Source organism: Lycium ferocissimum, chromosome 7, assembly GCF_029784015.1.
Source record: "Lycium ferocissimum isolate CSIRO_LF1 chromosome 7, AGI_CSIRO_Lferr_CH_V1, whole genome shotgun sequence".
Lineage (NCBI taxonomy): Eukaryota > Viridiplantae > Streptophyta > Magnoliopsida > Solanales > Solanaceae > Lycium > Lycium ferocissimum.
This window is the reverse complement of record NC_081348.1, coordinates 41,866,989-41,894,118: the sequence shown is the minus strand read 5'-3', so window position 1 is coordinate 41,894,118 and position 27,130 is coordinate 41,866,989. Positions and strand designations below refer to the sequence as shown.

The 27,130-nt window shown below is 35.8% G+C and overlaps 2 protein-coding genes and 1 pseudogene across 3 annotated transcripts; 1 reads left to right on the top strand and 2 right to left on the bottom strand.

Annotated features, from left to right (window-relative positions):
• Positions 1 to 702: 702 nt before the first annotated feature.
• On the bottom strand, positions 703 to 2,161 carry LOC132065128 (uncharacterized). The gene is made up of 2 exons (XM_059458380.1): positions 1,730 to 2,161; positions 703 to 1,646 (listed from the first exon to the last, which is right to left on the bottom strand). The coding sequence occupies exons 1-2, from the start codon at positions 2,009 to 2,011 to the stop codon at positions 972 to 974; spliced, it is 957 nt and encodes a 318-aa protein (XP_059314363.1). The 5' UTR covers positions 2,012 to 2,161; the 3' UTR covers positions 703 to 971.
• An 8,298-nt stretch (positions 2,162 to 10,459) lies between these two features.
• Positions 10,460 to 17,627, top strand: LOC132065127 (translocase of chloroplast 120, chloroplastic-like). Of its 2 annotated transcripts, XM_059458379.1 has the most exons (4): positions 10,460 to 10,643; positions 11,890 to 13,600; positions 13,649 to 16,176; positions 17,356 to 17,627. In XM_059458379.1, exons 2-3 carry the CDS (start codon positions 11,912 to 11,914, stop codon positions 16,100 to 16,102), a joined length of 4,143 nt encoding a protein of 1,380 aa, XP_059314362.1. In that variant the 5' UTR covers positions 10,460 to 10,643; positions 11,890 to 11,911; the 3' UTR covers positions 16,103 to 16,176; positions 17,356 to 17,627. The 2 variants fall into 2 exon arrangements, with proteins under 2 accessions (XP_059314362.1, XP_059314361.1); XM_059458378.1 differs by having other exon boundaries at positions 11,890 to 16,176.
• Positions 17,628 to 24,035: 6,408 nt separating this feature from the next.
• Positions 24,036 to 24,652, bottom strand: LOC132062861 (dirigent protein 1-like; annotated as a pseudogene).
• Positions 24,653 to 27,130: the final 2,478 nt, after the last annotated feature.

Here is a 27,130-nt window from a genome sequence, read left to right as displayed (position 1 = left end):
CAGTCACTCTTATCACCTCACCTTCATCATTTATGTCAATGATAGCCATTTTTGCTTTTAAATAATCTTCTTCTGGCCCTATATATGTGGATGGGATTTTGACGCACGGCAGAAGCTGCTGCATGTTACATTTTTTTTGTTTTGTTTTGTTTTGTTTATTTAGTTGGAAAATGACAAGAAACTACTATTGTTGGACTGGTTCAATCTCATTGCCATTGTTCTAAAATTCAGGCGGAGAGCCTAACACTTATTGAGAGTTATCTGAATTTTTATTATCAAGGTGAAGTTATGAACTAACCTAAACCGGGAATTCATTGAGAGTTATCTGAATTTTTATTATCAAGGTGAAGTTATAAACTAACCTAAACCGGGAATTCTTAAAAGGCTACGATTCAGTAACGACATCACAGGAAATGTTTTCCTTTTGGAGAAACTTGCATATATTACGCAGTTCTTTCCATACTTTGAGGGATTTTTGGGATATTGCTTTTCTTATGTTTTGTATTTAACTTATATACATTGACACTAATCCAAGTTGTAGAGTTGTCGGCACCACACTTCTTGCTGTTGCAGTAATATAATAGGCACTTGTAAGTGTTTGGATGGTGAAGAATATTTACATTGTGAGCGTATTTTTGCTTCTTGTATCGGATGATCAGTCTTATTTTTCAGAATACTAATGTTACTTATTCTAGAGTAATCTGATAATGAAAACTGCCAGTGTAATTAAAATAGAAAGGTACATGGATTTCCAAACAATGTGGAATTGGGTACAACTTACCTATAATTTAGTTTACACACAATTGAATTACGTACATGTAGAATCTCAAATTCCAAATCAAATAATTTTTACAAAGTAACAAGTGGTAACTAAACAATACACAAACGAACCTGATGAGATGAGTACACTGAACAATTACACACAACTGGTAATTCTCAAATTCTTGAAGCAAATGTGTAAGACCTTCGCTTCATAGCTTGCCTTCAATCCTTGCATTTGTTAGCCCAATACAAGCATCCACAAAATCTTCATCAATGAAATCAGTTGAATATATTTGTAACCGATCACCATAACCTCGAGAAATACTCTCCTTTATAAACAACCTTGCATATGGACGAATCCGATTCGTCACCGGTTTCACACACACCACCGGATTATCCGCCTGAGGCGTCACCGTATTCTCCACCCTGTAAAAATATTTCCGGGATGTCACCGGTTGCTGCTCACTCAAATGTTTCATATTGCTCTCAAATTTTGTTTCAGGCAAATCAGTGTCAACCCAGTTGTCCTTCAAATACCTAGCACTCCACAATGAACTACCATGTTTTGGCTCAGGAGATTTTCTTGGTTTCCACACGCATATTACTCTCTTTGGCAATAACTCTGCCACTGTCTTGTTGAAAACAGAGTCATCTTGGTGGATAAGAAATTCCCCCAACTTATCCTCCAAGTACTTGTCGAATTCCGGTGGATCATCGTGTCCGAACTCTGTTCGAATCTCGAGAATGATGATCTCCGATTGAGTCTCCGACAAGAATTTCTTGACATCGTTGATGACAACATCAACTTTGTAAGAAGTTAGGATGCCATGACAGACACGACCATCCTTTTGAACTCTGATATCAAGAACACGGGCGCCCATCGCCTGTCAAAAACAGAATAAGTAAATAAACATATACTCGAGATGATCACACAATTTAACATGATATTAGAGCAGACAAATATTACCAGCTGTTTGTAAATAGAGAGAGATTGGGTTCGGGCGAAAGGGCGGGAAATAAATGGGATCCCTATCTTGTTAGTCGCTGAATCATGTGTACCAGGCCAAATTATCTTATTCACGTGGAGTTTATCCGGGGTGAGTGTTGACATCCAATTTTTCCTGTCATCTACGCAATAATCAGAACCAGGGAAATCGGTGCTATCTTTTTCCTTGAGATCACAAAGAAGTTTCTTCTGAGTACGGATTGCTTTTCTTCGTTGAAGCTGTTTAGAAAAACAAGAACCCATTTTCACAATACCTCAAGAAGAAGAAGAAAGAGCAGTAATTTTGCAGTTCTCCTCTTCTTCTGGATTTTTTTTTTCTCTCTCTGATGTTTGTAGTTGGAGAGGATGAAGTTTTTCTGCGTTTACTATATATGCATTATCATAACGCCTTTTCAATGCGGAGAAGAAACTTTGTTCAATTATTCTGACAAAATAAAGAAACTTCCTTCTCAATATTTTTAATAGTCGTGTATTGTCTTGACATATTTTAGATCTGGGTTGGTCCATTTTTATTAGATACTGAGGGGCCGGCTTCGGTGGAATTATTGGTATAGACTTAGAAAGTCACAATTGTTAATTATATTTTGTCTAACATGTAGCTTTTGTCCTCCAATTTTATATTGTTGGGTTGAATTTAATTCATGTGGCCCCCAGACTAACCAGGATGTGCCAAATGGGCAAACGTGAATGAATGAAATTACGGAATCTGAGAATTATCTAAGAAGTTTCAACAACCAATAAGGCAACAATTATGATATATTATTCACAGCCTTGAGTGCAATTCTAGAAATATTGAAGTCATGTATTAAAACGTGTAGCAGGTGGAATAGATCTGCCACTTAAAAAAGGTGAGGATTCACGTTATAACAAGTTTGATTATCATTTATCTTAAATAACTGGATTGTACAAATATTTTTATATCACCGATGCTTGGAACTTAAACTAAAAAAAAAAATGTATATTGTTTAAAGATCGTTGACCCAAAGCTTCTTAATATCTCTTCAGATCAACGAGATTCATGAAGTTAATAGGATATGGCTAATAATTTGATCATGGAAAAAACATGGACTTGAAATTAACGTGTACATGTTTCTTTATGTAACAATTAGTAGAGGAAGCTGGGGAGACATCATTCTCATTTTACTTCTTTTAGTTATAGTGACTCTTTTCCCAGAAGACTAAAATATAATTCAAAAGATTAGTAAATAAAAAAACAAGAAATCTTTCCAAGGCCATCTTTCGTATTCAAATCGTAACTGGTCACATGAAATCATACCGGACTACCTATATTTAACAATAACAATAGCAAACTCTTGGTATCTTTAACACCTCCTTGCTGCAGATAGAGGGTCCTCTCCTCAATCACTTCATAGATCATTGTGATTATTTTGTTGACTCAAATATTCGTTCATTCAAATATTCTTATGGCTAAATCTAATTGATTTTTTGACATATCAGTTTCAATATTTTTTTTGTGTTCATAAACCTGGATATGTTTGTAAGGACATATATTGTGTATGTGTAAGCCTATGAACTCTCTCTTTCAAAATGGAAATCTGGGCTTCCCGGCCCATCTTTATGGTCTGGTCACATTCATCATTTTTTTGCGCGGACCGTCCTTCATTGGGGTGGTCTTTAAGTTTTGTCCTTCAAATTGGTGGTCTTTAAGTTTTGGCTTCGCCTGTACCCCGAGGGTATGGATTGACACAAATTTCGGTAAAAAAAAAAAAAAAAATCTCAAGGCAGATGTTTGGATTCGCAAGGCAAAATTTTGCAAATTCTGTCTTAAGGCCAAAACTCTGTCTTGCGAATCTAAACTCTACTTCTAATTTTTTAAAAAATTTGGGGAGGTTGAGCCAAAGAGATTTTTAGCGAAGGACAAAAGATAAAGACCACTAATTTGAGGGATAAAAACTAAAGACCACCCCTAGCGGAGGACAATCCTGCAAATTGCCCCACATTCATCTCCTCGGCCCATGAGAAACGATGAAGAAAGAGTTCTATTGTGAACGAAGATGTAACGAGGGTGGTTGGGATGAACAATTCTAAGGTACAGGACTTGAAATTCAACTTCCGTGTTGAGCAAATTTATGTCAAATTAATCAAGAATGATCAAAGCTTAAAATATTAAACTAGACTGCTCTTATAAGTTGTGCTAAAATGAGGGGTAACAAATGGATGTTTTTGACAAAATTTGAGCAAGTTAAATGAATTGAATTAATAAATAAACGAGTTGCTAAACTACCCAAATGTTGATTGGGTGATGAAAACTTGCAAAAGTATATGGTTTCTTGCTCTTGAGTCTTGACTGGACTCGCTGCTAAAATGTGGATGCAAACAACGAGATTGTTTCTTATTAATAGTCGTGTTACTTTCTAATCCCACTTACTCATTCAATCAATTAACTATGGCTTAATCTATATTATATGAATCCTCCGCCCACAAAAGATTTAAGTTATATATTATGTATACTAATATAATAATAAAAAATACCATCATTTAGTTTACCTAACTATGACAAATAACTAATCTATATATTATGTTAATCTAATAATTTATATATTATGTTAATCTACTTTAATGGTATAAAAAGTCTACCCATTTTAAGCAATGTAGAGAACATAAACTCGGACATTATAGTTGGGTTCCTATGCCTCAAGTACTGCAGCATAAGTATACTGCTTGACAACATTGATGGTCCAACTCCATAAGGTATTTAGCTACCTACCATTTTATCCAACTTCACATGTTCAGGAATCTCACAAACACCCAGGCATATTCCAAAAGTAATCAAACACAGGTTATTTAAGTGGATATCAAATATTAGGTGAGACACAAAAAGGGTAAATCACTTCATAAATCATTAAGCGATAGTGTAATATGTGCCAACAAATCCTAGTAAGATGAATCATATATAAATGTTGAAGTATAAAGAAACCTTAAACTTTTTGCTAATTGTAAAAGTATATAAGAACAAATGGAAGTAGTGAAGTATAAATGTTGCTGCATCATGAATAACACTTTTAGCATTAGTACAGTCAACCCGTTTTTATTAGAGAAGATCACACATTAAGAAGAACAAATAAGAATAATAATTGAAAGAGTTGGTTTTTTGTTATGTGATAGGTAACTTAGTGTTGGATGATTTTACAAACTTGAAATATTAAACTAGACTGCTAAAGAATGTTAAGAAGTGGAGGAGAATTGTGCTATGCGCAATGAGAGGTAACAAATGGATGTTTTTGACAAAATTTGATCAAGTTAAATGAATTAGGAATTAATAAATAAACGAGTTGAAATCATATACCCAAATGTTGATTGGGTGATGAAAACTTGCAAAAGTTGAAGGAGATATTGTTTCTTGCTCTTGAGTCTCGAAATTCGCTGCTAAAATGTGGATGCAAACAAAGAGGCTGTTTCTTATTAATAAAAAGTCGTGTTATTTTCTGATTCACGATATCGTGATATCGAGAATTATTCATTCAATCAATCAACTATGGCTTAATCTATATTATATGAATCCTCCGCCCACAAAAGATTTAAGTTAATGTTATGTATACTACCTTGTACTTTGTATATGACATTCGAATAATTAAAAATACCTTCATTTAGGTAACCTAACTATGACAAATTACTCCCTGGGTCTAATATTATATTAATCTAATAATATATATATATTATGTTATGACAAGGCAAGATCTGGCACATGAGATTGGGTCTCTTAATGGTGTAAAAAGTCTACACATTTTAAGTCGAAAGTGTATATATATATATATATATATAGAATCCGAGAACATGCGGAAAAAAAAATTCCAACTCGGATGAACAAGATGGGTATCGAAGGAGGAACTATGAAGGTGAGGTTCTTTAATTATCTATGCCTCAAGATGGCCTTTACACATTGCAACATAAGTATACTGCTTGACAACATTGATGGTTGAGTAACTATAAAAAAGGTATTTAGCTAATGTTAGGCTACTCCAATTTTACATGTTCAGAAGAGGTATCTCACAAACATTTGGGTGCGTTTTTCAAGGCTATTTAAAGCAAAAGTAATCAAACTCGCAGGTTATTTAAGTGGATATTTTGCGGAAGAGTTTAATGATTTACGTCTCAGACACAAAAAGGGTTCACTTCATAAATCATTAAGCGATAGTGTAAAAAATCCTTTAATAAATGAATCATATATAAATGTTGAAGTATAGAGTAAAAAGAAACCTTAATTTTTGCTAATTGTAAAGAGATATATAATAACAAATGGAAGTAGTGAAGTATAAATGTTCTATCATCATGAATAAAGGACTTTTAGCATTAGTACAGTCAACCCGTTTTTATAGCTGTAGAAGAAGAGATCACATTAAGAAGAAAAAATATGAGTCTCTTCACACTTAAAAAGGCAAAGTAATAATAATAAAGATATGATAGATTGTTGAAATTGGTCGAAAAAGATTTTCTCTCACCAACCACTCTAGCATTTTCTTGATGTCTCCTCTTTTGGATCCATTTCTAGTTTGGCGAAAAGAAGATCATGTATTTTTTGTATGGTTTGAAGCACGATACAAAAGGTTTGAATAAAAAAGACGTTTGTGTATCCTGAAGATGTGCGGTAACTCGATAATTTATTCTTGTTGTATGTTAATGATATGCTTATTAACATAGATTAAATGCTTTAAAGAAAGCTTTAAGTAAGGAATTTGACATGAAGGATTTGGGAGAGCTTTTTGCAAAGAAAATTCTTGGTATGGAGATTTCAAGAATAGACGGTGTTGTAGAAAGGTACATTGAATCTCTCAATATGCATACGTTACTAAAAATTAGCTCACTTGCATTTAAACTTTTCGAACAAATGCATCGGTCAGAATGGAGCATACTTTTATGTCGGCACGGTTAGTCGCATTACGTATGTTATTTGCACACGTCCGAGATATTGCTCAATCTAGTGTAGTAAAGATACATGTCGGCCAGGAAAGAGGCATTAGGAAAGCGTCATGGATATCTAGATATCTAACCTTTATAAGGTGTAGGTTATGTGGAAATATGCGGGGGACTTGAAATGGATACATTTTTACTTTTCAAATTGACTTTGCGGTCGATTGTCGCTTTGTCCACGAGTCAAATTTGGTGGCATGATCTCAACCATTGTGATAGTCGGTGCTATTCATCTTTAAAAATTAAAGATTTCATGAATTATTTCAAGAAAATGAACTATCAAGGTCGTGAAGGTTATCACAGACGATAACGCTATCTTTGACCAATAGTCCGGATCTCGCTAAGTTTGCACATTACAAGGAAAAAAATGAAGATTTCGAAAATTGTTTGATTCTTCAAACCAAGCTTCTTCAGATTGAAACACACTTGACACACAATGTGATAGAATATCATTGGTTTTCTATTTCCAAAAAATGCTGGAGGAAATACTTGATCGTTGCTTGGAGCGAAAGAATGCTAAAATTTGGAGGAGAATTGAAGAGGTCATATGCACACTTTCATTTTATACTTCAAATGAGAGGCAATTCAGTATCCCAAAAGTCATACAATACATTGTAGTGAGTAGAGATAAGATAGCAATTCTCTTTATTTAAAATCTCTCCTTCCTTTGTTAATAATATAAAGGCAATCGTTCTCGGTGGAAGGATCATTTGGATCAACCACGTTAAATCTTGTGTTCTTTCTTTTTTACGTTTCCGCTAACAATAATAAAGATATGATAGAGTTGAAGTTGAAAAACCCGGTTCAAGGCATGCTATGGATGGCGTTGTCTTCAGAGTATATTTCCGTCACTATCCCGGCGTCAATAGCAAAGTGACGTTCTACTCCCAAGATACAATGAACCGCTCAAGGATTCTTCTAATGTGCACTCAAATAAAGTTTCCGGAGAACCCTTTTAATCTCTCGACTGCTTTACTAAAAAGAAAGAGGCACGAATGCATACTTTTATGTTGCAAGAATTTTTTTCCTAAGTGCTAGAAATCTATGGCGGACGTATTATTTATAAGGTGTAGAAAATAACTAATACATCTTTTCAAATAAGATCTTGTCTTTTTCGGATCTCTTATGTGAAAAAAATGAAGATTTCTTGTAAAGGGTCAAAAATTCATTTCTCCAAAAAAAAATAAAATTGGTGGAAATAAGATCTTTTGACCTCTTACAATTTGAATAGAGGAAAATGACTTTTTTAGATCTCTTATGTATTTTTTTCAAATCTCTCATATGTAAAAAATAAAGATCTCTGGTAAAAAGGTCATAAAACTAAAAAGAGTTTACGACACCTTTTCACGATAAATAGTTATATCCTTAAAAGAATGGGTAACACCCTTTCAAAATATATTGTGTCATTTTAAATGATTATCTAAACAATCCTTGCCTCGTTTCTTCTCTCTTTTTCTCATTTTCACTATTTTTTACGACTATTCGAAAAAATTTATAAAACTTGTCTTTCTTAAAACATTCATTTCCTGTTATCTTCTTTCTTTCCCTTGTTGTTTTCTCTTAATTTTCTTTACACTATTTAGGAAGGGTCATTCTTTGACATTTCTTAGACATTTCAAGCATATTCATGTTAAATTTAATTTAATATTTTGGTTAAAGCACTAATTAGGTTGTGAGAATTGTTAAATCCTTATCTTTACTCAAAATTGAGGTAATAGTTTAGAGATGGCTCTCGACGATATAATGTAAAATTTCATGGAAATTTACTTCCATTTTACTTATGTTCACACATTCTTTGATAATTAATACTTAGGGACAATGTAGATTTCATATTTGTTATTATAAATTCTAATTTGATCGAGGGAGAAATACGAGGTTTTCGTTGCGATCAAAGTCTTTTGATATCTTTCGAGTTCTATTATCAAGAGTTTGACCCCCTTTTACTTGAAGAGAAAAAAAAAACATGAATTAGCAATGCGATTAGTTTGTCTCGAAATGTACTTAGTTCCTTTATGAGGAAGCTCTTGTGATTCTTGAGAAAGTTAATGTCATGTGCATCATTATTTAGGAAAAGGCAATAATGTCCTGTAATTCTTGAGGAAGTTAATGTTATACGCACTACTTATTATTTTCGGTAATATTGGATTGGACATATTTAGTAGGCGTTTGGAAATTAAAATAGTGATGTTTGAAAAAATTTGAAAAGACTATATGAAAATCAGAGTTATGTTTGGACATACGTTTAAACTGAAAAAAAAAGTTTAAATTTTGTGAATGAAAAAAAATTCAGTTAAAAAACTTTTCGAATTCCAAATTCATCTGTAATTTTTTTTTTTTTTACTCTATCTAGACTAATGTCCAAACATTATGTTGAATTTCTATAACTTTTTTTTTTTGTTTTTTTATGTAAATCGTTATTTCTTTTCCCCCCTTTCTCCCCCGTTACAAGCTGAATCTAGCGCATATGCTTTGGTATCAAATATGTGAAGAGACCTCTGACATTTATATTTCCCTTTTGTTTTTCCTTAGTTTTATTTATTCATTTATTTTTAGCATTGTTCCCTTTCTTTTTACTGTATCAATAAACTACAAAAATACTATAGATGTCCACATTACTTCTATTGGGAAGGTTAGAAATAATTTGTGACAGACATGCATATAAATCAAGAAATTAAGATATCAAATATATCAAAGAGAGAGAGTTGAAGATAAGCGCCCAAACTTAGAAGGTTTAGTCAAAGTATGAGTGATACGGTCGTCATCGGAGAATATAAAGGAAATAAAAGAAATATATGTTGTCAATAAAAATATATAGTTCGGATGTCAAAAAACATTGTACAAAAATAACAATTCAAGATAATAAGATCGTTGGTTTTGAGTGATTTATAATATGTAGCAAAAGATAAGAATAATTATTTCTCGACCATATGATTTACTATTATTCGAAGTGAACTCACATTATTAATTTTAATTCTAATAAAATTAATGAATTAAAAATTATGTTTCTACTTTCTTAACCGCGCGAAGCGCAAGAAAGATTTACTAGTTAATTCAATTTGATTACAACATTGAAAAATAGAAATTATTTTTTCTCTTCGCTTTGTTTATTTCATCGTTCTAAGGGTCACTTTTTCTTGACATATACCAAAACTAATACTAAAACTTAATGAATACAACAACAACATACTCAATATATTCCATGAGTGTGGTTTGAGGAGATGTATATATATGGCTTTTCGAAGTTTTTAATGACGACACGTGTCCCAGGTCCCTAATAGCGTATCGATGCGAAAATACAAATATATGGGCCAAAAAAATTGTGTTGGGCTTGATGAGCACTCAAGTGAACTACTTTTTTACCTTTGAGGTCTTTTAAAATATATCATAGTTTTTTTGAGGTGTATATATATATATATATATATATATATATATATATATATATGATTTTTGATGTCCCTCCACCCAACACGTCATAATGTCATAATGTAAATAGAAAAAGATCTAATGAATATTTCAACATATAAAATTAAATCATCACGAAACGTGGTGAATTAATTAGAGGTTTCAATTTTTTTTTTATTTTTTTTTTGAGAAGAACAGAAAGTGTGATAAGTATTATATCAATTTTTTTTTTTTTTTAAAAAAGATGTTCAAAGTTGGTTCAAGATGAATCAAAATATGAGTGACGATAGAGAACACGTGATAAATAAAGAATTTTCACTGTGCTGGTTCTAGCACGACAAAACCGAGGCTGCATCTAACCATCTGAAACCCTTTAACCCGTCGATAAACCCCTCTTATCCTCTCAAAACTTCACCTACTCTTCTCTTTTTCCCTTTTTTGCCTCTCCACAAATTGAGGCACTCAAGAAAAAATCCTCTCTTTTTCGCTATCTTAACCATACCTTTTTTCATTTCACTATCTTCATCATCATCGACATAGACTGGTACTTTTTCACTCTCACTTTTACTGTTTTTGTTACTACATGTAATAAGTTTTTACTGTGTTTTTTAGTTCTTCAAATAAGTTTCTAATGGGTAATATGAGCTTTACTGTGATCTGATTTTACTGTGGTTAATTTACTTTCTGGGTTTTAGTCATTTTGTATTTGCTCGGTAATCTTTTGGTGCTAGGGTTTATTTTGGCTTGACTGTTGCTGCTGATATTTAATTCTAGTCCTGTAGTTTAAGCTATTATAAGATCTCATTTTACTATGGTTAATTGGGTTTCTGTCTTTTGTTACTACCTTTTATAGGTTTTTACTGGGTTTTTAGTTCTTAAAAAAGTGTTCTAATGGGTAATATGAGCTTTATTGTGATCTGATTTTACTGTGGTTAATTCAGTTTCTGGGTTTTAGTCCTTTTATATTTGCCTTGCGGGTTCGGGTAGAAAATGTAATCTTTTGGGTGCTAGGGTTCATTTTGGCTTGACTCATGCTGCTGATATTTAATTCCAGTCGTGTACTTTAGGCTATTGTGAGATCTCATTTTATTTGGTTAATTGGGGTTCTGTGTTTTAATTCATTTGATTAGAATTAAACAGAGTACGAGTGTGGTAGTCTAAGCTATTGTAAGATCTCATTTTGTTATGGTTAATTGGGTTGCTGGGTTTTAATTCGTTTTATTAGAATTAAAGAGTATTCTAAAGTGTAGGCTAAGATATTGTAAGATCTCATTTTGCTATGGTTAATTGGGTTTCTGGGTGCTAATTCATTTGATTAGAATTAAGAAGACTACTAATGTGTACTCTATGCTATTTAAAGATCTCATTTTGCTATGGTTAATTGGGTTGATGGGTTTTAATTTGTTTGGTTGCTTTATGGGTCCGAATAGATAATGTTGTCCTTTGGGTGCTTGGGTTTTTCGCCTTGATTTTGTTTAATGCTGATTTGTAATTCTTGAAAAAAGTTCTATGGGGCATTCTAAGCTGTATTAAGATTTTACTGTAGTTAACTGGGTTTTTGGGGTTTAATCAGTTTGTATTGCTTTATGGGTACCCAAAAGACCACAACATCGTTTTTTAGTTACATTATTAAAAAAAGGGTCTTTTGGGCGCTAGGGCTCTTTTCTTTATTTTTGTTTACTGCTGATAGTTACATGATTGGGTTGCCTTCTACTGTTGTTTTTTGTCTGATAAGGATTCTTTCATGTTTGATTTTTCTCTTTGTTGTTGATTTTGTTATGTGAATCTAGGTTTTGTTGAGGTTTATTTGTGATGGAAAACGGCGAGGAAGTACTTGGCGAAGCCCGGATAGGGGAGAGGAATGGTGTGGTAGATGAGATTGTTGAAGTGCAGCCGGAGGATAAAGCAGCTGTGGGGTTACATGTATCCAAGGAATCGGAAGGGGATGATGTATTTGAGGAGGCAATAGAGCCAGAGACTCCTGGTGTTGGTGTTGAAGATGGAGTTCTTAATTGTTCTCTTGAGGACAATGGGAACTCTGAGTCAAGGGATGATGCTGAGAACTTTGAGGAAGCAGTTGAAGCTTTGCATGAGATACAACATGCTGATGATGAGTCTAATCAGAAGGCAGATAATAACTCGACTCAGGAGCCGTCAGTTGAGAAGCAAAATTATCAGGAAATCGCAGCAACGGATGAAACAGAAGTGGTTGAGCAGAATATCATAGTAGAGAAGGGTAAAGATGACATTGCTGAGGTTGCTGATCTGGGTGCTGCTGTAGAAACTGAAACTTCAGCAAATCGGGATGAAAGGAAAGATAAGTCAGGTGAACCAGCTGAATTTGAGGAGGGAGTTTCCAATCATGTGAACTTGGGAGAAACTCAAAGTCATGATGATGCGAAGGAAACAAATTCTGATCTACAGGATCAAGAGGTTCATGGAAAATTGGACACTCAGGATGTTAATGAGGCAAAAGGGGGTAATAATGTTCTGCAGAACCAGGTTCTTTCTTACAAAGATGCTTTGCTGCATGAGGAAAAGAATGTTGATGTGATTGAAACATCTGCTGTTCAGCGAGCTGGGCATCAGGACACCGATGAAGTCCAAAACAATGTCACAGTTAGTTCTGGCTCTGTGCTGAAAGATGATAGATATACTGATGTTAAGGATGAAGAGCAGAAAAATATTTCCCCTAATGATGCTTCCACTAATGGTCACCTCGGAGAAAGCTTGAACCCAAGTGATGAACTCAAAGGAGAAGCAGGGCCTAGTCCAGAACGAATGAATGGTTATAATATGAATGAAGAGCAGATAGATGTAGAAAAAACAATGCCTAGTCCAGAACCAGTTAATGGTAGTAATAAGGATGAGGAGCAGCAGATAGATGGAGTAAAAGCAGTGGATAGTCCAGAACCAGTTAACGGAAGTAATAAGGATGAAGAGCAGCTGAAAGATGGAGTAAAAGCAGTGTGTAGTCCAGAACCAATTAAAGGAAGTAATAAGGATGAAGAGCAGCAGATAGATGAAGTAAAAGCAGTGCATAGTACAGTACCAGTTAATGCTAGTAATAAGGATGAAGAGCAACAGTTAGATGGAGAAAAAGCAGTGTGTAGTCCAGAACCAGTTAACAGTAGTAATAGGGATGAACAGCAGATAGATGGTCCAGGCGACGACGCTGTTTCTACTCTACAAGGAGGAACCTCCCCCTTAAAGACAGAAGTGCCAGAAAAAGAATCAACTGGTCCAGAACCAATAGCCCCGGGGTACATGGTGGAACAGAAAGACATTCTGAGCGGTGATGCTACTGATCATCAAGGACTGAAATCAAACGAGTCGCCTACTGTGGGACCAGGAAATTTGTATGACAGGACCAATGAGCAGAAAAATGTTTCTGTTTCTGGCACTTCAGCTTCTGAGAACCATACTGAAACTACTGCAGATGATGAAATATCTAAATCTTCAGAAGTGTTACCGTATGACAATCATGAGAAGGTCTCGAAGGTTTCTCAAGACGTAGGTGTTGGAGTCGATCATGAGAAGGTCTCGAAGGTTTCTCAAGATGCAGGTGTTGGAGTCGATAAAGTTGTAATGAAGGAATCGGTGAAATCAGTTGTCGTAGAGGACCTAAAACAAAGTGTGCCTAGGGTTACCCAGCCAGAAGCCAAATCTGCAACGGAATACCCGTCATCTTCTAGTGCATCTGCAACTCGGGTGTCGGCACCTGTTCGACCTGCTGGCCTCGGTCGTGCTGCCCCGCTGTTGGAACCTGCTCCCCGAGTGGTTCAGCAGCCTCGTGTAAATGGAACAGCATCTCCTGCACAAAACCAGATTGTTGAAGAATCCACAAATGGAGAGGCTGATGAATATGATGAGACACGTGAGAAGCTCCAGATGATAAGAGTCAAGTTTCTGCGTCTAGCTCACAGGAATGGGCAGACTCCACATAATGTGGTTGTTGCCCAAGTCTTGTATAGATTGGGATTGGCTGAACAGCTGCGGGGAAGAAGTGGAGGTCGTGTTGGTGCTTTTAGTTTTGATCGTGCAAGTGCTATGGCTGAGCAACTTGAGGCAGCTGGACAAGAACCCCTGGACTTCTCTTGCACAATAATGGTTCTTGGAAAAACAGGTGTCGGTAAAAGTGCCACCATAAATTCGATATTTGACGAAGTTAAGTTTGGCACTGATGCTTTCCAGATAGGGACAAAAAAGGTTCAGGATGTTGTTGGGACTGTGCAGGGAATCAAGGTTCGGGTAATTGACACTCCTGGGCTTCTGCCTTCCTGGTCAGACCAGCGCCAGAATGAGAAGATCCTTCATTCTGTCAAACGATTTATTAAGAAGACGCCCCCAGATATTGTTCTGTATCTTGACAGGTTGGATATGCAGAGCAGAGATAATGGTGATATGCCATTATTGAGGACAATTACTGATATTTTTGGACCATCAATATGGTTTAATGCCATAGTTGTTCTGACGCATGCTGCATCAGCTCCACCTGAAGGCCCTAATGGTACTGTAACAAGCTATGACATGTTTGTAACTCAGCGGTCTCATGTTGTCCAGCAAGCAATACGTCAGGCTGCTGGAGATATGCGCCTTATGAATCCTGTTTCGCTAGTTGAAAATCATTCAGCATGCAGGACTAACAGGGCTGGACAGAGGGTGTTGCCTAATGGACAGGTTTGGAGGCCTCACTTGTTACTTCTATCATTTGCATCAAAAATTTTGGCTGAAGCAAACACGTTGCTTAAATTACAAGATAGTAGCCCACCAGGACAGCCTTATGCTGCTAGAACAAGATCCCCTCCTTTACCTTTCCTGCTGTCATCCCTTCTACAGTCAAGGCCACAGGTTAAACTACCAGCAGAGCAATTTGATGATGATGATGATGCTTTATATGATGATCTGGATGAGTCTTCAGAGTCAGAAGATGAATCAGAATATGATCAACTGCCACCTTTCAAACGCTTGACCAAAGCTCAGCTGTCAAAGTTGTCCAAAGAGCAAAAGAAGGCATATAATGATGAGTTAGAATACAGGGAAAAGCTTTTTATGAAAAAGCAGTTGAAGGAGGAGAGGAAGAGGCGGAAGATGATGAAGAAAATGCAAGCTGCAGCTGAAAATTTACCACCAACTGATCCCAGCGAAAATGCAGATGAGGAGACTGGTGGTGCAGCATCAGTGCCAGTACCCATGCCAGACTTGGCATTACCTGCTTCATTTGATTCTGATAATCCAACTCATAGATATCGATATCTCGATTCTTCAAATCAGTGGCTTGTGAGGCCTGTCCTAGAACCTAATGGTTGGGACCATGATGTTGGTTATGAGGGCATCAATGTAGAAAGATTATTTGTTGTCAAAGACAAGATCCCTATATCTTTGTCCAGTCAGGTTTCAAAGGATAAAAAAGACACCAATCTTCAAATGGAACTTGCAAGTTCGGTGAAGCATGGGAATGGAAAAGCAACTTCTTTAGGTTTTGATATGCAGTCAGTTGGTAAAGACCTAGCTTATACTCTTCGCAGTGAGACCAGATTCTGCAATTATAGGAAGAATAAGGCGACAGCTGGTCTTTCAGTAACTCTCTTAGGTGATGTTATGACAGGTGGGGTGAAAGTTGAGGACAAATTGACTTTTAATCGACGGGGATCATTGGTCGTGTCTGGGGGAGCCATGTTTGGCCGTGGTGATGTTGCTTATGGTGGTAGTTTGGAAGCGACGCTGCGAGACAAAGATTATCCTCTTGGTCGTTTCCTCTCAACCTTGGGGCTCTCGGTTATGGACTGGCATGGAGATCTTGCTATCGGATGCAACTCACAAACCCAGATACCCATTGGACGATACACAAACTTGATTGGCCGTGTCAACATTAACAATAAGGGATCTGGACAAGTCAGTATTCGTTTGAACAGCTCAGAACAGCTTCAGATCGCTTTGATAAGCTTAATTCCACTTGTCAGAAAGCTGATTAGCTACTCTCAACCAGCTCAATTTGGATGATGATGAAACTACAACAATTCAGTAACTTACAAATCACTTCTATAGTGGGCATTAGCTGATCGGCATCACAGAACGTGAGTAATTTTTTTTACCTAGTTTCTTTCTCAGCAATAAAATGCATGGGCTTTAGTTGTTGCTTCTCACAAGCATTTTCCGGATTTGTTTCGAATTTTATGGTGACAAATATGTTTTTGTTGGTATTGCAATTATTTTCTTCCAAGAATGGTACTGCTTTCTTGTGTCAGTAGCTTTTGGGTTATCTCCATCTGTTTGCATATTTTCTCCACTGGGATCTGCTGTACTCTTGATTTTTCTGTTTGACCATCGATAAACTGCATTTGTACTCCTTGTACCTGCATCGTATATGTATTTTTTATTATGTTGCACACAGAATGTTTTTAATATTTGGTTAAAAAACCTTAGGTGCATCAAGATAATGATGCTGGAAAAAGTTTTATGCGACAAAGAAAGCTGCAAGGGGGAAAAGATGGAAAAACCTTTACCCTATTTCTGTTCCCACAAGATTCATGACGTGATCTGTTTTGATGTTTGATAAATTCCACTGTTCAAGTATTTACTCAATGTCTTACTCTATGTTAAGGAATAGTGAAGTTGATATTTAGAATTCCATCAGTTACCTAAAAATTTGTCCTGCTGTGGTTAAGACTAGGACCTTGTAGAGTTGATAGTAAAACTTCCTGTCTTGTCTCTTGTAATGTAGACATTTCATTTTGCTTAAGATATACTCGTATCAAATGGCTGTGCAATGGGCATAAGTTCTTTGTGGGCCCTGCAAAGTATGCAAAAAACTTGCTCTAAATTGATCAAGCCCAAGTCCGTATAGTATGCTGCAGGTTGTAATACTATTAGTTCCTCCACACACCAACCAATTCAGGGCTGCATCTAATAATGCTGAAGAATTAGACAACTGAGCATTCATCTAGTTGAAGTGGGAGCTGGATGGATTTATTTTGAAGTGTATTATTGAACGAAAAATGTTCCTATGCTTTGAAGAATTAGACAACTGAGCATTCATCTAGGAGGCACTTTGCAGTTATAGTTTTCATTTGACCTTTGTTTAAAGATGCAATTAACTAGGTTTCTTGTTCTAGCATTAGGAGGAAATGCTAGTTCAGATTGAATTTCTGTGTAATTCAGCTATAACTGTATATTTTGATTTTAATTGTTGGCAAAGTGGCATATTGGTTCCATGGTGACAACTTCCTTTTTTGATATAACTAATTAACGTGCAGATGAACTTTTATTTTCTTGTGAAGAAAGGAAGGACTTGCATTATTTGGCTTCACGAGGGAAAGTGTTTTCCAGATTATCCAAAGGCATTTCATTGTAACCTAAGAAGAGTTTAGCTTACGCTCGTCTTGAAATTCCGGTTTTGTTTATTATAATGATGCTGAGATTGGCTGTGCTTGTAAACTTGATCGGGTTATCCTCCTAGACTGAAACTTTTGAGTCTTGTTTAGTTAGGTTTTTAAGTATTGATGATGAAAAATGGGTTAACGGAATAGCAAGTAGAGTTGGCTTTTTATAAACTAAGGCTATTATGACGCTGCAAGTGCTGTTATGTGTTCTTCTTTTCTCCAGATATATCAACCGCACTAATCTATTTGTCCGGTGGTGCCATCCTCTTTGAATTTTTCCTAGTCTTGATATTTGTTTTACTAAATTCTGAGGCTGGAGTTTGTTTAGCCCAGTTGGATGGATGCTTGTGCTTGTAAATTGTCAATAAAACGTAAGGCCAAGTGGAATCATCTGCAGTCGCTTTACCAACATGGTGGCCCGCAATTTCCTAGTGCCCGTCAAATGGTCTGCCTTTTTCTTTTCTGGATTGGAAGTAGTGCTGAAATTGATTCTTTTTTTTTTTTTTTTTTTTTTTTTTTTTTTTTTCCCACCCAGGATTTATAGTGCCCCCTCCAAATGGTCTGAACCTGGTGACCACGATTAGGTGGTGGAGGTGCTTTACCACTGAGCCATCCCTCACTTGTCGCTGAAATTGATTCATTACTGTGATATATTCATCTTTTTCCTATTGTTTTCACATGTGACTCCTTGTTATCTCAATGGACAACTTTGTTGAATAAGTGTACAGATTAACTTTTGTCGTTATGTTTTAATCTTCCATACCAAGCTCCTTCTCTTCGTCGACTACTTCTTGGATGGGATCTCTTGATTTGGTGAGCATATAGATGGAAGAACATATAAAATTCAATGAAAATCGATGGCTTTTTTTTTTTTTTTCCAAAAAAAAAAAATATTAAAAAAATGAATGCAGCAATAAAGGGTTTATTTGTAGCATGTCAAATTTTGGTGTGTTAACTTGTCTCGAATTGCACTAACACAAAAAAAAAAAAAAACGCAGTTAGAACAATGTTAAGAAACTTTTATGCTGTAGACATTAAGTATTGAGATTTTTTTTAATTTTTTATATGCATATAAATCTCTGGATTTGTTGATGATAGTAGTTAGACGCTATACGAAAGCCAAATAAATAACAAGTTCTTGTCTCGGTTACTTATCAACTATCAACAACTTTAAATATGATACAGTAATAACAATTTTATTTATGCACATTTCATAAGCAAGTTGCCATTAGTATATATTTAGTTGGAAAGACTGATCGTTAATCATTTTTAGGGCAATTCATTAAGTTGACTTTTAAATCAAAATAACAATTCAATCACATCAAAGTCGTTATCCTCACAGCATTCCTAACAACTTTGAGATCTAAAACACAGAAAGAGTTCGGAACAAAAATGCTCCCAAAAAAATTATTTTGAACCAAAATATCCCAACAAAAAAAAATGTTATAAAACTACCTTTATACTAGAAAAAGCGCTGCATTAACGGCTCCGTTAAGTGTGCTTTAGCGCAGATTTTCTTCTTATAATTTAAAGGACCTTTAGCGCAAAAATAATGCGCTATATAGATAATAATCTATAGCGCATTATTTTACTGCGCTTATATCCGCCATTTTCCAAACTCTTAGTACATTTTCACTCCTTTTACGTAGTTTAGCCGTATATTAATCATGCTTTGAGACTCGGATATATATATATATATTTGTATATAAAATGACTATATATATATATTGTCGTTTTATATATATATATATATATATATATATATTTTTAAATTAATGCTTAACTTTATTTCGAATGTGTCACGTTTTTTTTATTATCAATTTAGGATGTGAAACTATAAACAATAATAAAAACTAAGATAATATGTATAAATATGCAAAAAATATATAATATTTATATTAATAATGTCATATACACCGGGAAGACCATCCCTAGACCTAAAGCTCATGCCATCCACCGCCCTCGCCATCGTCTCCATCGCTCTTTTTCCTCTTAATAACACACGAGTGGGTGGCTGCGATCATCTTCCCCGGACCGTGCGCCCTTGACTAGAACGTCCTAAAATCCCACTGCACGCTAAAATATTACTAAATAATGGGAGTCGCCACATATATATATTTAAATAAATTATTTATATTGAATACATTAACGTTATTTATTTAATCATTTTAAATTAGGCTCCCCGAGATGGGTCCGTAGGCTCCCGAGATGGGTGTGGGGTGAATACGATAGTCTCCTGGACGGAATCTTGTTCGAAGTCCAGTAAAGGTTATAAAAATTAAATAAATATTTACCTTATATTGAATAAAAGGCTTTTAAGTAAAAAACTTACATGCGCCGGTAGTCTCACGAGAAGACACTCGTCGGCTAATGAAATGCGAATGTAACGCGGGCCGAATCACAAAATATCAAAAAAATGAAATAATAAGTAACATATATATTTAAAATAAGTACTTTAAATAATCAAATATATATATTAAATATTGACCTCTATCAATAAATTTTTTTTTTAATAAAAAAATACTCCGTGGCTCGGAATCATATGGAAAGACACCGCGGCTCGAGCGGACCCATGAGAAAACACAGCGAGTGGGTGGCTCTGGTGGACCCGTTGGCGTCAAATCCTAAAATATAAAATATTACTAAAATGAGTAGTAACATATATATATTTAAATAAATAATTTAAATGAATAAATAAGTATTTTAAATACTAACCGGATCAAAAATTCATCGAAGTCAAGAATCTTGGCTCCATCTAAATTCCTCACGGGCCTCATCGGCTAATGAAACGCGTAACGCCGCCCCAATCAACGTTATCACGCTCCTATGTATGCATTCGGCCGTGTGACTGCCGGGTATCTCGGCAAGTAAGAGCGCGGCGTAAACGTGAGTGAGTCCCCCGGGTGCGAGCCGCCACCGGCACAAGCAGTACGGCGACGGACTAGGACCGTGAACGCCCTCCGGAACGTGGGATCGGCCTCCCATCCGCCTCATCTACCAAAAGGTGTCTCCACCACGGGTCCTCTAGCGGCGACCGCGGCTCTGCAGCCGCGCGGCCCCCGACGGCAGGCGTCTGCGCGCGACGGCTCATCCGGGAGCACCGGTCCCTCCTCCCGGCCCCGCGATAGTATTCTCCGAACAGTTCCTCCCTACGCCTTAATCTCTCTGCCGCGATACCATCCTCCGATATCCATACCATCTCCCCGCAAGCCCGCGAGCGCGGAGTAAGAGCATATGCTGCTCTAACCCCAAGATGCGTAAACGCGGCATTGCATTTGTGTTCAACGGAAAAAAAAAAGTTATTTTTAAAACGTAACAATTAATGCAATTAAATAAATCTAAATACGATAAACTTACCAATGCCTCGTACGCCCGCGAGTCCGTGAGTATCTACATCCCTGTGGGAAGCAAGGCTGGCCGTTGCGTCAATCGACGTGTGATGCGATGATACCGTAGCATGTAATGCTGGAGTCAAATGGCCGACCACGCTAAAGTGCCTAATCTCGTTCTCCCACAGCAGTGGAGCCGAACATCCATGAAAGCAAAAATCATCATCGTGGCAGCCTCAATCGTCCGCTCGGTAGTGTCGGGAGCTGAAAACGGACGTCGTGTACATACTGTATGCCCAAACTATCGTAAGACACGCCGGCATGTGCTCCTCTACGATGTCCGTGTGTATCAATGGACACCGCGACCTCCAAAACCCCCGACATCCGCCCCTACGGAGAGGCCGACAAACCATCTAATATAACGACGGCGTCCATATAAATAGTTGCGTAACATATAAATACAAATCGGTGATCGCAAATCGAAAGACGTTTTAATTAAATTATTAATGTAAATTTAAATAGTTTTTACCGCATTTTTCATCATGTGATCAAGTTGGTCCGGAATGGAAGAATACTATGGTGCGTGATCCACATCCCGGTCAAAACCCACTGTCCACCTCCCCGCGTAAGGCATGTCATCTCGAGATGATGCCTAGGTGCGGAAATTTCGCAAAGGCGGCTCCTCTCCCATAAAACTATAAGCGATATTAGAAAATACGATTTTTAAGTTGTCATTTCAAGAGGTTTGTCCACATTAAGGAAGGCATACTTAAAATATTACCTGGAGAAGAGCAAAAATCCACACACATCTACAACCAATAGACGCTCGGCACGGGGCATACGTAAAGATATCCCAAAACAAAGCCCCCGAGCCCCGTAGTCTCCTGTGCGGTCCGGATGCTCGAAAACCAAATAACGTAAGCCGACAAAGGCACCGATGAGTTCGGGAACAAAGATGCCCCCGAATATAATAGCGAGGTACAAACGGGCGTGGATCGATCAACGTCGCCTGCGGGAGTGCGTCCGCCAGGATCCGGATCACCGCTAAGTGCGAGTGCGCTAATCAACCGACTCCGTCCCGAAATCGGCCCACGGGCAACGGCACGAAGTGGGTGGGCCAGTCAACTCCGTCGCCCGCGACCGACCGGGAGGAGGCTCGTACCGAATGTGTGGTGGCTCTCCATCTACCCGCCATCCAAAGAGGACCCACGTCACAAGTATAATCGTGGCCTCGCCGGTGCGAAGATGGAAGGTATGTGTCCCACGGCCTCCACCTAGCCAACACGGTCGTGATGAGCGCCAATCTCTTGTGCAGACCATGACGGACACGTAACGGTAGATGCGCGAAATAATATCTCCAAGACGCGAGGGTGTGGGGGGTGCTCGCGTAAAAAGAAGTCTAAGCTCTCTGCATGACTCCGGTGACGGAGCCTGCAAATATCCTATAGTCGACCCATAATAAGTACGACCTATAATTGTCTTTAATAACAATGCGATCTATCGAGAGGGTCCGGGTGAACAGAGGGCCGGGTAATCATCGGGCCCCGCGTGAGCATCGGGCCGGGAACATCTGGGCCCGGGGGAACATTCGGATCCATGAAAGAGTCCCTATTCGTACAAAACTAAATTAGTCATTATTCTTGAAATGAAAGATAAATTATATTAACTAATTAATAATTTGTAGGGAATATGTGAATTATGTAGTATTATATCTTGTGAATAATTAACATAGGATATGCAGTAAATTTAATATGTGATAGTAAGAACACATATGTGATGACAAAGACTTGTTAAGTTAATTACTTTTGAATTATGTGATGGCAAAGATTTGTTAAGTTAATTAGTTTGAGAATCGAAATTCGGTAATATTTGTTTAGAACTCTATTTTGAATATGTGATATATTTTTAGTTGACCAAATAGCCAACACAACTACAATAAAATTAAACTAAAAGATTATATTCGTCGACCACATATTTTCCTACAAACTTTACATTTTTTATTTAGCTTATGTATTTATGAAAAGAAGAACTTTAACTATTCTTTTTAAGATAATCTTTTTTATTTAACATATATATAGTCACGCTTTTAAAATTATATAGATTAATAATTCATGTCATTTACAACTTTGTCCGGATGGTTGTTACCTATTGTATTATATATTATGTTGTTAGTTTAAATACGATATTTCTTTGATTGTTACTTTAATATTATTTTTATGTAACGACGAAATGTCCTATTTTATGTAACCACTGATTTGGTCCTATACAATACAACACAATACGATAAATGTCAAAACAATACATAACAATCATCCAAACAAAGTGTTAACAACATAATAATTCATTACCAATCAACTTCTTTCAATTCATAAACAATATTTAACAACTAATAAATTCATAATCAATATTTAACAAAATAATAATTCATTAACGACATAAATAATTAACAAATTAACAACTCATAAACATATAACAAATTAACAATTCATAAACATTTAACAAATTAACAAACATTTAACAAATAATGAATTAAACCAAAAAAATATAAAATTAACAAGGCAAAAGCCAACTGCCGATCGAACAAGAACAAAAAGAATTTTTTTTTTTTTTTTTTTTGGAAAAATAGCAAGGATTAAATGTTAAGCATGCTTAGAATATAATGTGTATAACAAAATAATAACAAAAGTTTATAGTAGAAAACGCCAATCGAAGATTTTTTGTAGAAGTTATTTTAATCGAGATTATCTGTGTTTTCCCCAAAATTCGAACTTAGAATGCTTGCTCACTGTTTGAATATCTGACGAATCTAAACTTTAGGACGAGAAATTTAATAGAAAATGACGTTTTTGGATGTGGGGGCTACTCATTTTTTTCCTTGATAGGACGTTTTTATTTTTTTTTTAAACATTTGAAGGGACCGGTGGTGGGCCGATGAGTTTTATGTGGAAGGATATAACGTAGTATTTTTCTTAGCTGTTATAGGTGAGAGAATAAGTGATATGGCGTAGTAAAATCTTGCGGCCCTTAGGTGAGGAGAATAAAGCTGTATAAGCAACGGTAAAATACTATTTCTAATGACGCAACGGGCCGTTACGGTTAAGCTAACTTTTAAACGTGATATTTCTTGCGCTAAAAGATCTTTTGTAACGTATTTTTTTTGTTAGGGTATTTTGGTTCAAAATAATTTTTTGGGGGGCATTTTGTTCCGGACTCAACACAGAAACGTATAGACTCAACAAATTTCATTCCTCTAAGCTTATTAGATCAAAATGCTTAATAGCATGAAGTTAATAATGAAGTACTATAAGATTATACTCAACAATAACAAGTATATCATTAGAGAAATAAGTCTTAGCAGTGGCTATACCGTGAGCAAGCCTAAAAATTCCAGATCCACCAATAATTGGCAACTCTCTATATTCCTGTGATTCAGCGACCCGGCCCAATACACTTAGAGTACTACCATTATAAGGCCCATCATTGAACACAAAATTGAAGTCGAAAAACAGGGCCAATTCAGTCATTGATGGAGCCCATGGATTCCTTGGGCCCGCCCCACTTGTTTGGAATTGAGGCTCCGGCCCAATAGTCAATGGGTTGTCGAACATTCTTACCATACCAAAGAATGTGGGTGATTGAGATGTAATGTTGGCTTGTGCAATTACAGGAGCTGTTTGGTTATCTCCTCCAAAAATTTCATGAAAGTAAGTGAAATTTGGTGGTTTTTTTAACTTTGCATTGGGGAGATTTTTGAACCAATTTTCTACTGCTTTTGGGCTTTTATCTATTGATGCTGTAACCATTGTTAATAGTATTAACAAGCTTATTTAATCAGATAGCTGTTGCTTCTCCATTTCTTTCTTCTTTCTGTTTGAAATAGGAATTGATTGGGAAGAAAGAAAGAAAGAAATATATAGAGTGGTTGAACCGAACGTCGTTATATTTTATTTTATTTGTATTGTATAAGCAAGTTGTCAGCCTTATCTTGACGAGTCTATGACATTTTTATCTGCTCAATCGTCTTTCTTTTTTATTGCCTTTTCATCTTTTTTTTTTTATAATTTAAACTAATCTCTTTGTTGTGCAAAGCAATAAAAACACCCTTTTTATAAATTTACCATGGGGCAAAATAGGAATATAAATAATATATCTTTTTTTTACTTAAATTTATTTATTTATTTTATTAGGAGATTAGATAAACTAAAGCCTCTTCCACTTGGGAGTTATCCTAGCATCGTTGAAATTAGATTAAGTTCTCGAAGCTTCATCAAGAAACGGCGATTCTGTATTTTTACTAAAAACAAATTTCAACACCGGTTCGTTGATGGAGAAAAAAAAAAGGTGATTGAAGAACAAAAAAATTGAAAGCTAAGAACTTGGGATAAAATTATTCCTTTTGCCCGTGAGGGGGCGTCTGGAACCCCCTCCAAGTTGATGAATAAAAAAGGGAAGAAGAGGGAGCGACGTCGTACTCTACGTTTTCTTGTTGTTTTGTTGAAAATTTTTTTTTTTTTTTGGGGGAAAACGGAATTGAACTTCATTAAAAACCCCCCCCAAAAAATTATAGGGGTCCTCAATAATATGTTGGGGCCATGCGAAAATGATCAAACAATCTAATGAAAAAATGTTGCTTCTACTATGGTACTTTAAAAAAATCAAGGGGGAAATTTCAAAAAAGAGGGGCCAAGACTTCGTTCATAAAAAATTTGAAGATCAAACCTAAAAACTAACCAAAGGGACGGATCAAAGTCTCGTGTTGATAATTTGAAGTTTTGCTTATGTGGGTCTTAACGAAGAACTCATTTTAGAAAGTAATGATTAAAAAGGGAAAGCATTTAAAAATGTTTTCTTTAAATGGGGGGCGAAGAAAAATGTATTGATTGACCCTATTTTCTTTCATATATTATTTTTTTTTTTAAGATATATTATTTATTTTTAAAATTTCCCCCTTTATGGAAAATTTAAAAAAAAGGGTGTTTTTATTGTTTTGCAAGGAAATAAAGAGTTTGGGGGTTTTTTTTAAAAAAAAAAAATAGGATGGGGGTTTAAAAGTTGAAAAAAAAAAAGCCCTTTAAAATTTTAAAAATCCTGGTTCTATTTTGACTAATAGCCGTAGACTTTAGTATTTAAAGAGCGGGTCCAATTAATAAGTACATTATATGCAAATGACATTTAATTGTATGCAAAAGACGTGGTGTAATAAACAATTCAAGTTTTCATACAAGCGAGAAATCGTACAATATAATCGAAAACTTATGAGTGTTAACTTCCAATGTGTATGTATATAATATATTAATGTTAATATAATTAGTATCTATAATAAATTGCGTAGCCATGTGATGTGAAGTTTGATAATTTCAACATCCTTTATTGAAAAATTATATTGAGTTATAAGTTAAAAATTTTTTTTTTTCGTATATTAAAATATTGAGAAAAATTCGGCGAATTTTGGGGGCCCCCCGGGTCTATAATCATAAAGAATAGGAAGAAGTTTCAGAAAAGATATCAAGTCAACGGCTTCCTAGAGTAATTATGTAGACCTACTGGTCCATAAAGTATGATTTTTTTCTTGCTGGAATACAATTGGTTAGGTAATTAAAAAACTTTTCAGCTTTGAAATATTAGTTGTTAGAGCATAAGAAAGTCAAAAGAAATCCAACTCCCAATCTTACGATGCAAATAGAAATAATGGTAACCGTGTCTATAGAAATCCGAAACTAACCATTTTAAAGCTTCATTTGTTCTTAGTAAAATAAAATAATTTAAATATAAAAAACACATTGAAATAAAGAATTTTAAAAAAAGGGGGAAAATTGAGGGTACAAATTGTAAATGTTGGTGAACACAATGTTGAGACCAGTACTCCCCTTTATCAGCTGGGCCCTAAATTCTTGGGCTCGGCCCAGTATTGGTGAGTTTGGGGTCTGGTCCTACAGTTGGGTCGTCCGTTATTGCTACATATCCGAATTTAGTCGGAATGTAGCTGCAGTGTTAGTCTGGGCTATTGGCATGGCAGTTGGACTTTTCCTGCTAACTACTATATCGTGAAAATAGAAATGAACAATCAAACTATAATCTTCTTTTTAAATGTAGGGGTCCAAAAAGGCCTTGGGTTTGGGTTTTTCTAAACTTTTTTTTGGTGAGGGGTTTGAATCCCTACGTTGTTCCCTCTTGTAATCATAAATTTGCCCCCCTTATCCATGTAATTAAAAAAAAAAAAAAAAAAAATTTGGAGGATATTCTTGGGTTTTTTTTAAAGGGGTGTATTTTTACCCTTTTATAAATTGTTCTATCCGAATTATTTTTCTTCTTCGGCCGGC

Coding starts and splice junctions, on each gene's coding strand:
- LOC132065128 (XM_059458380.1), bottom strand. CDS start 2,011: ATGGGTTCTTGTTTTTCTAAACAGCTTCAACGAAGAAAAGCAATCCGT. Junction 1,647..1,729: donor TCTCTATTTACAAACAGCTG/GTAATATTTGTC, acceptor TGTTTTTGACAG/GCGATGGGCGCCCGTGTTCT.
- LOC132065127 (XM_059458378.1), top strand. CDS start 11,912: ATGGAAAACGGCGAGGAAGTACTTGGCGAAGCCCGGATAGGGGAGAGG.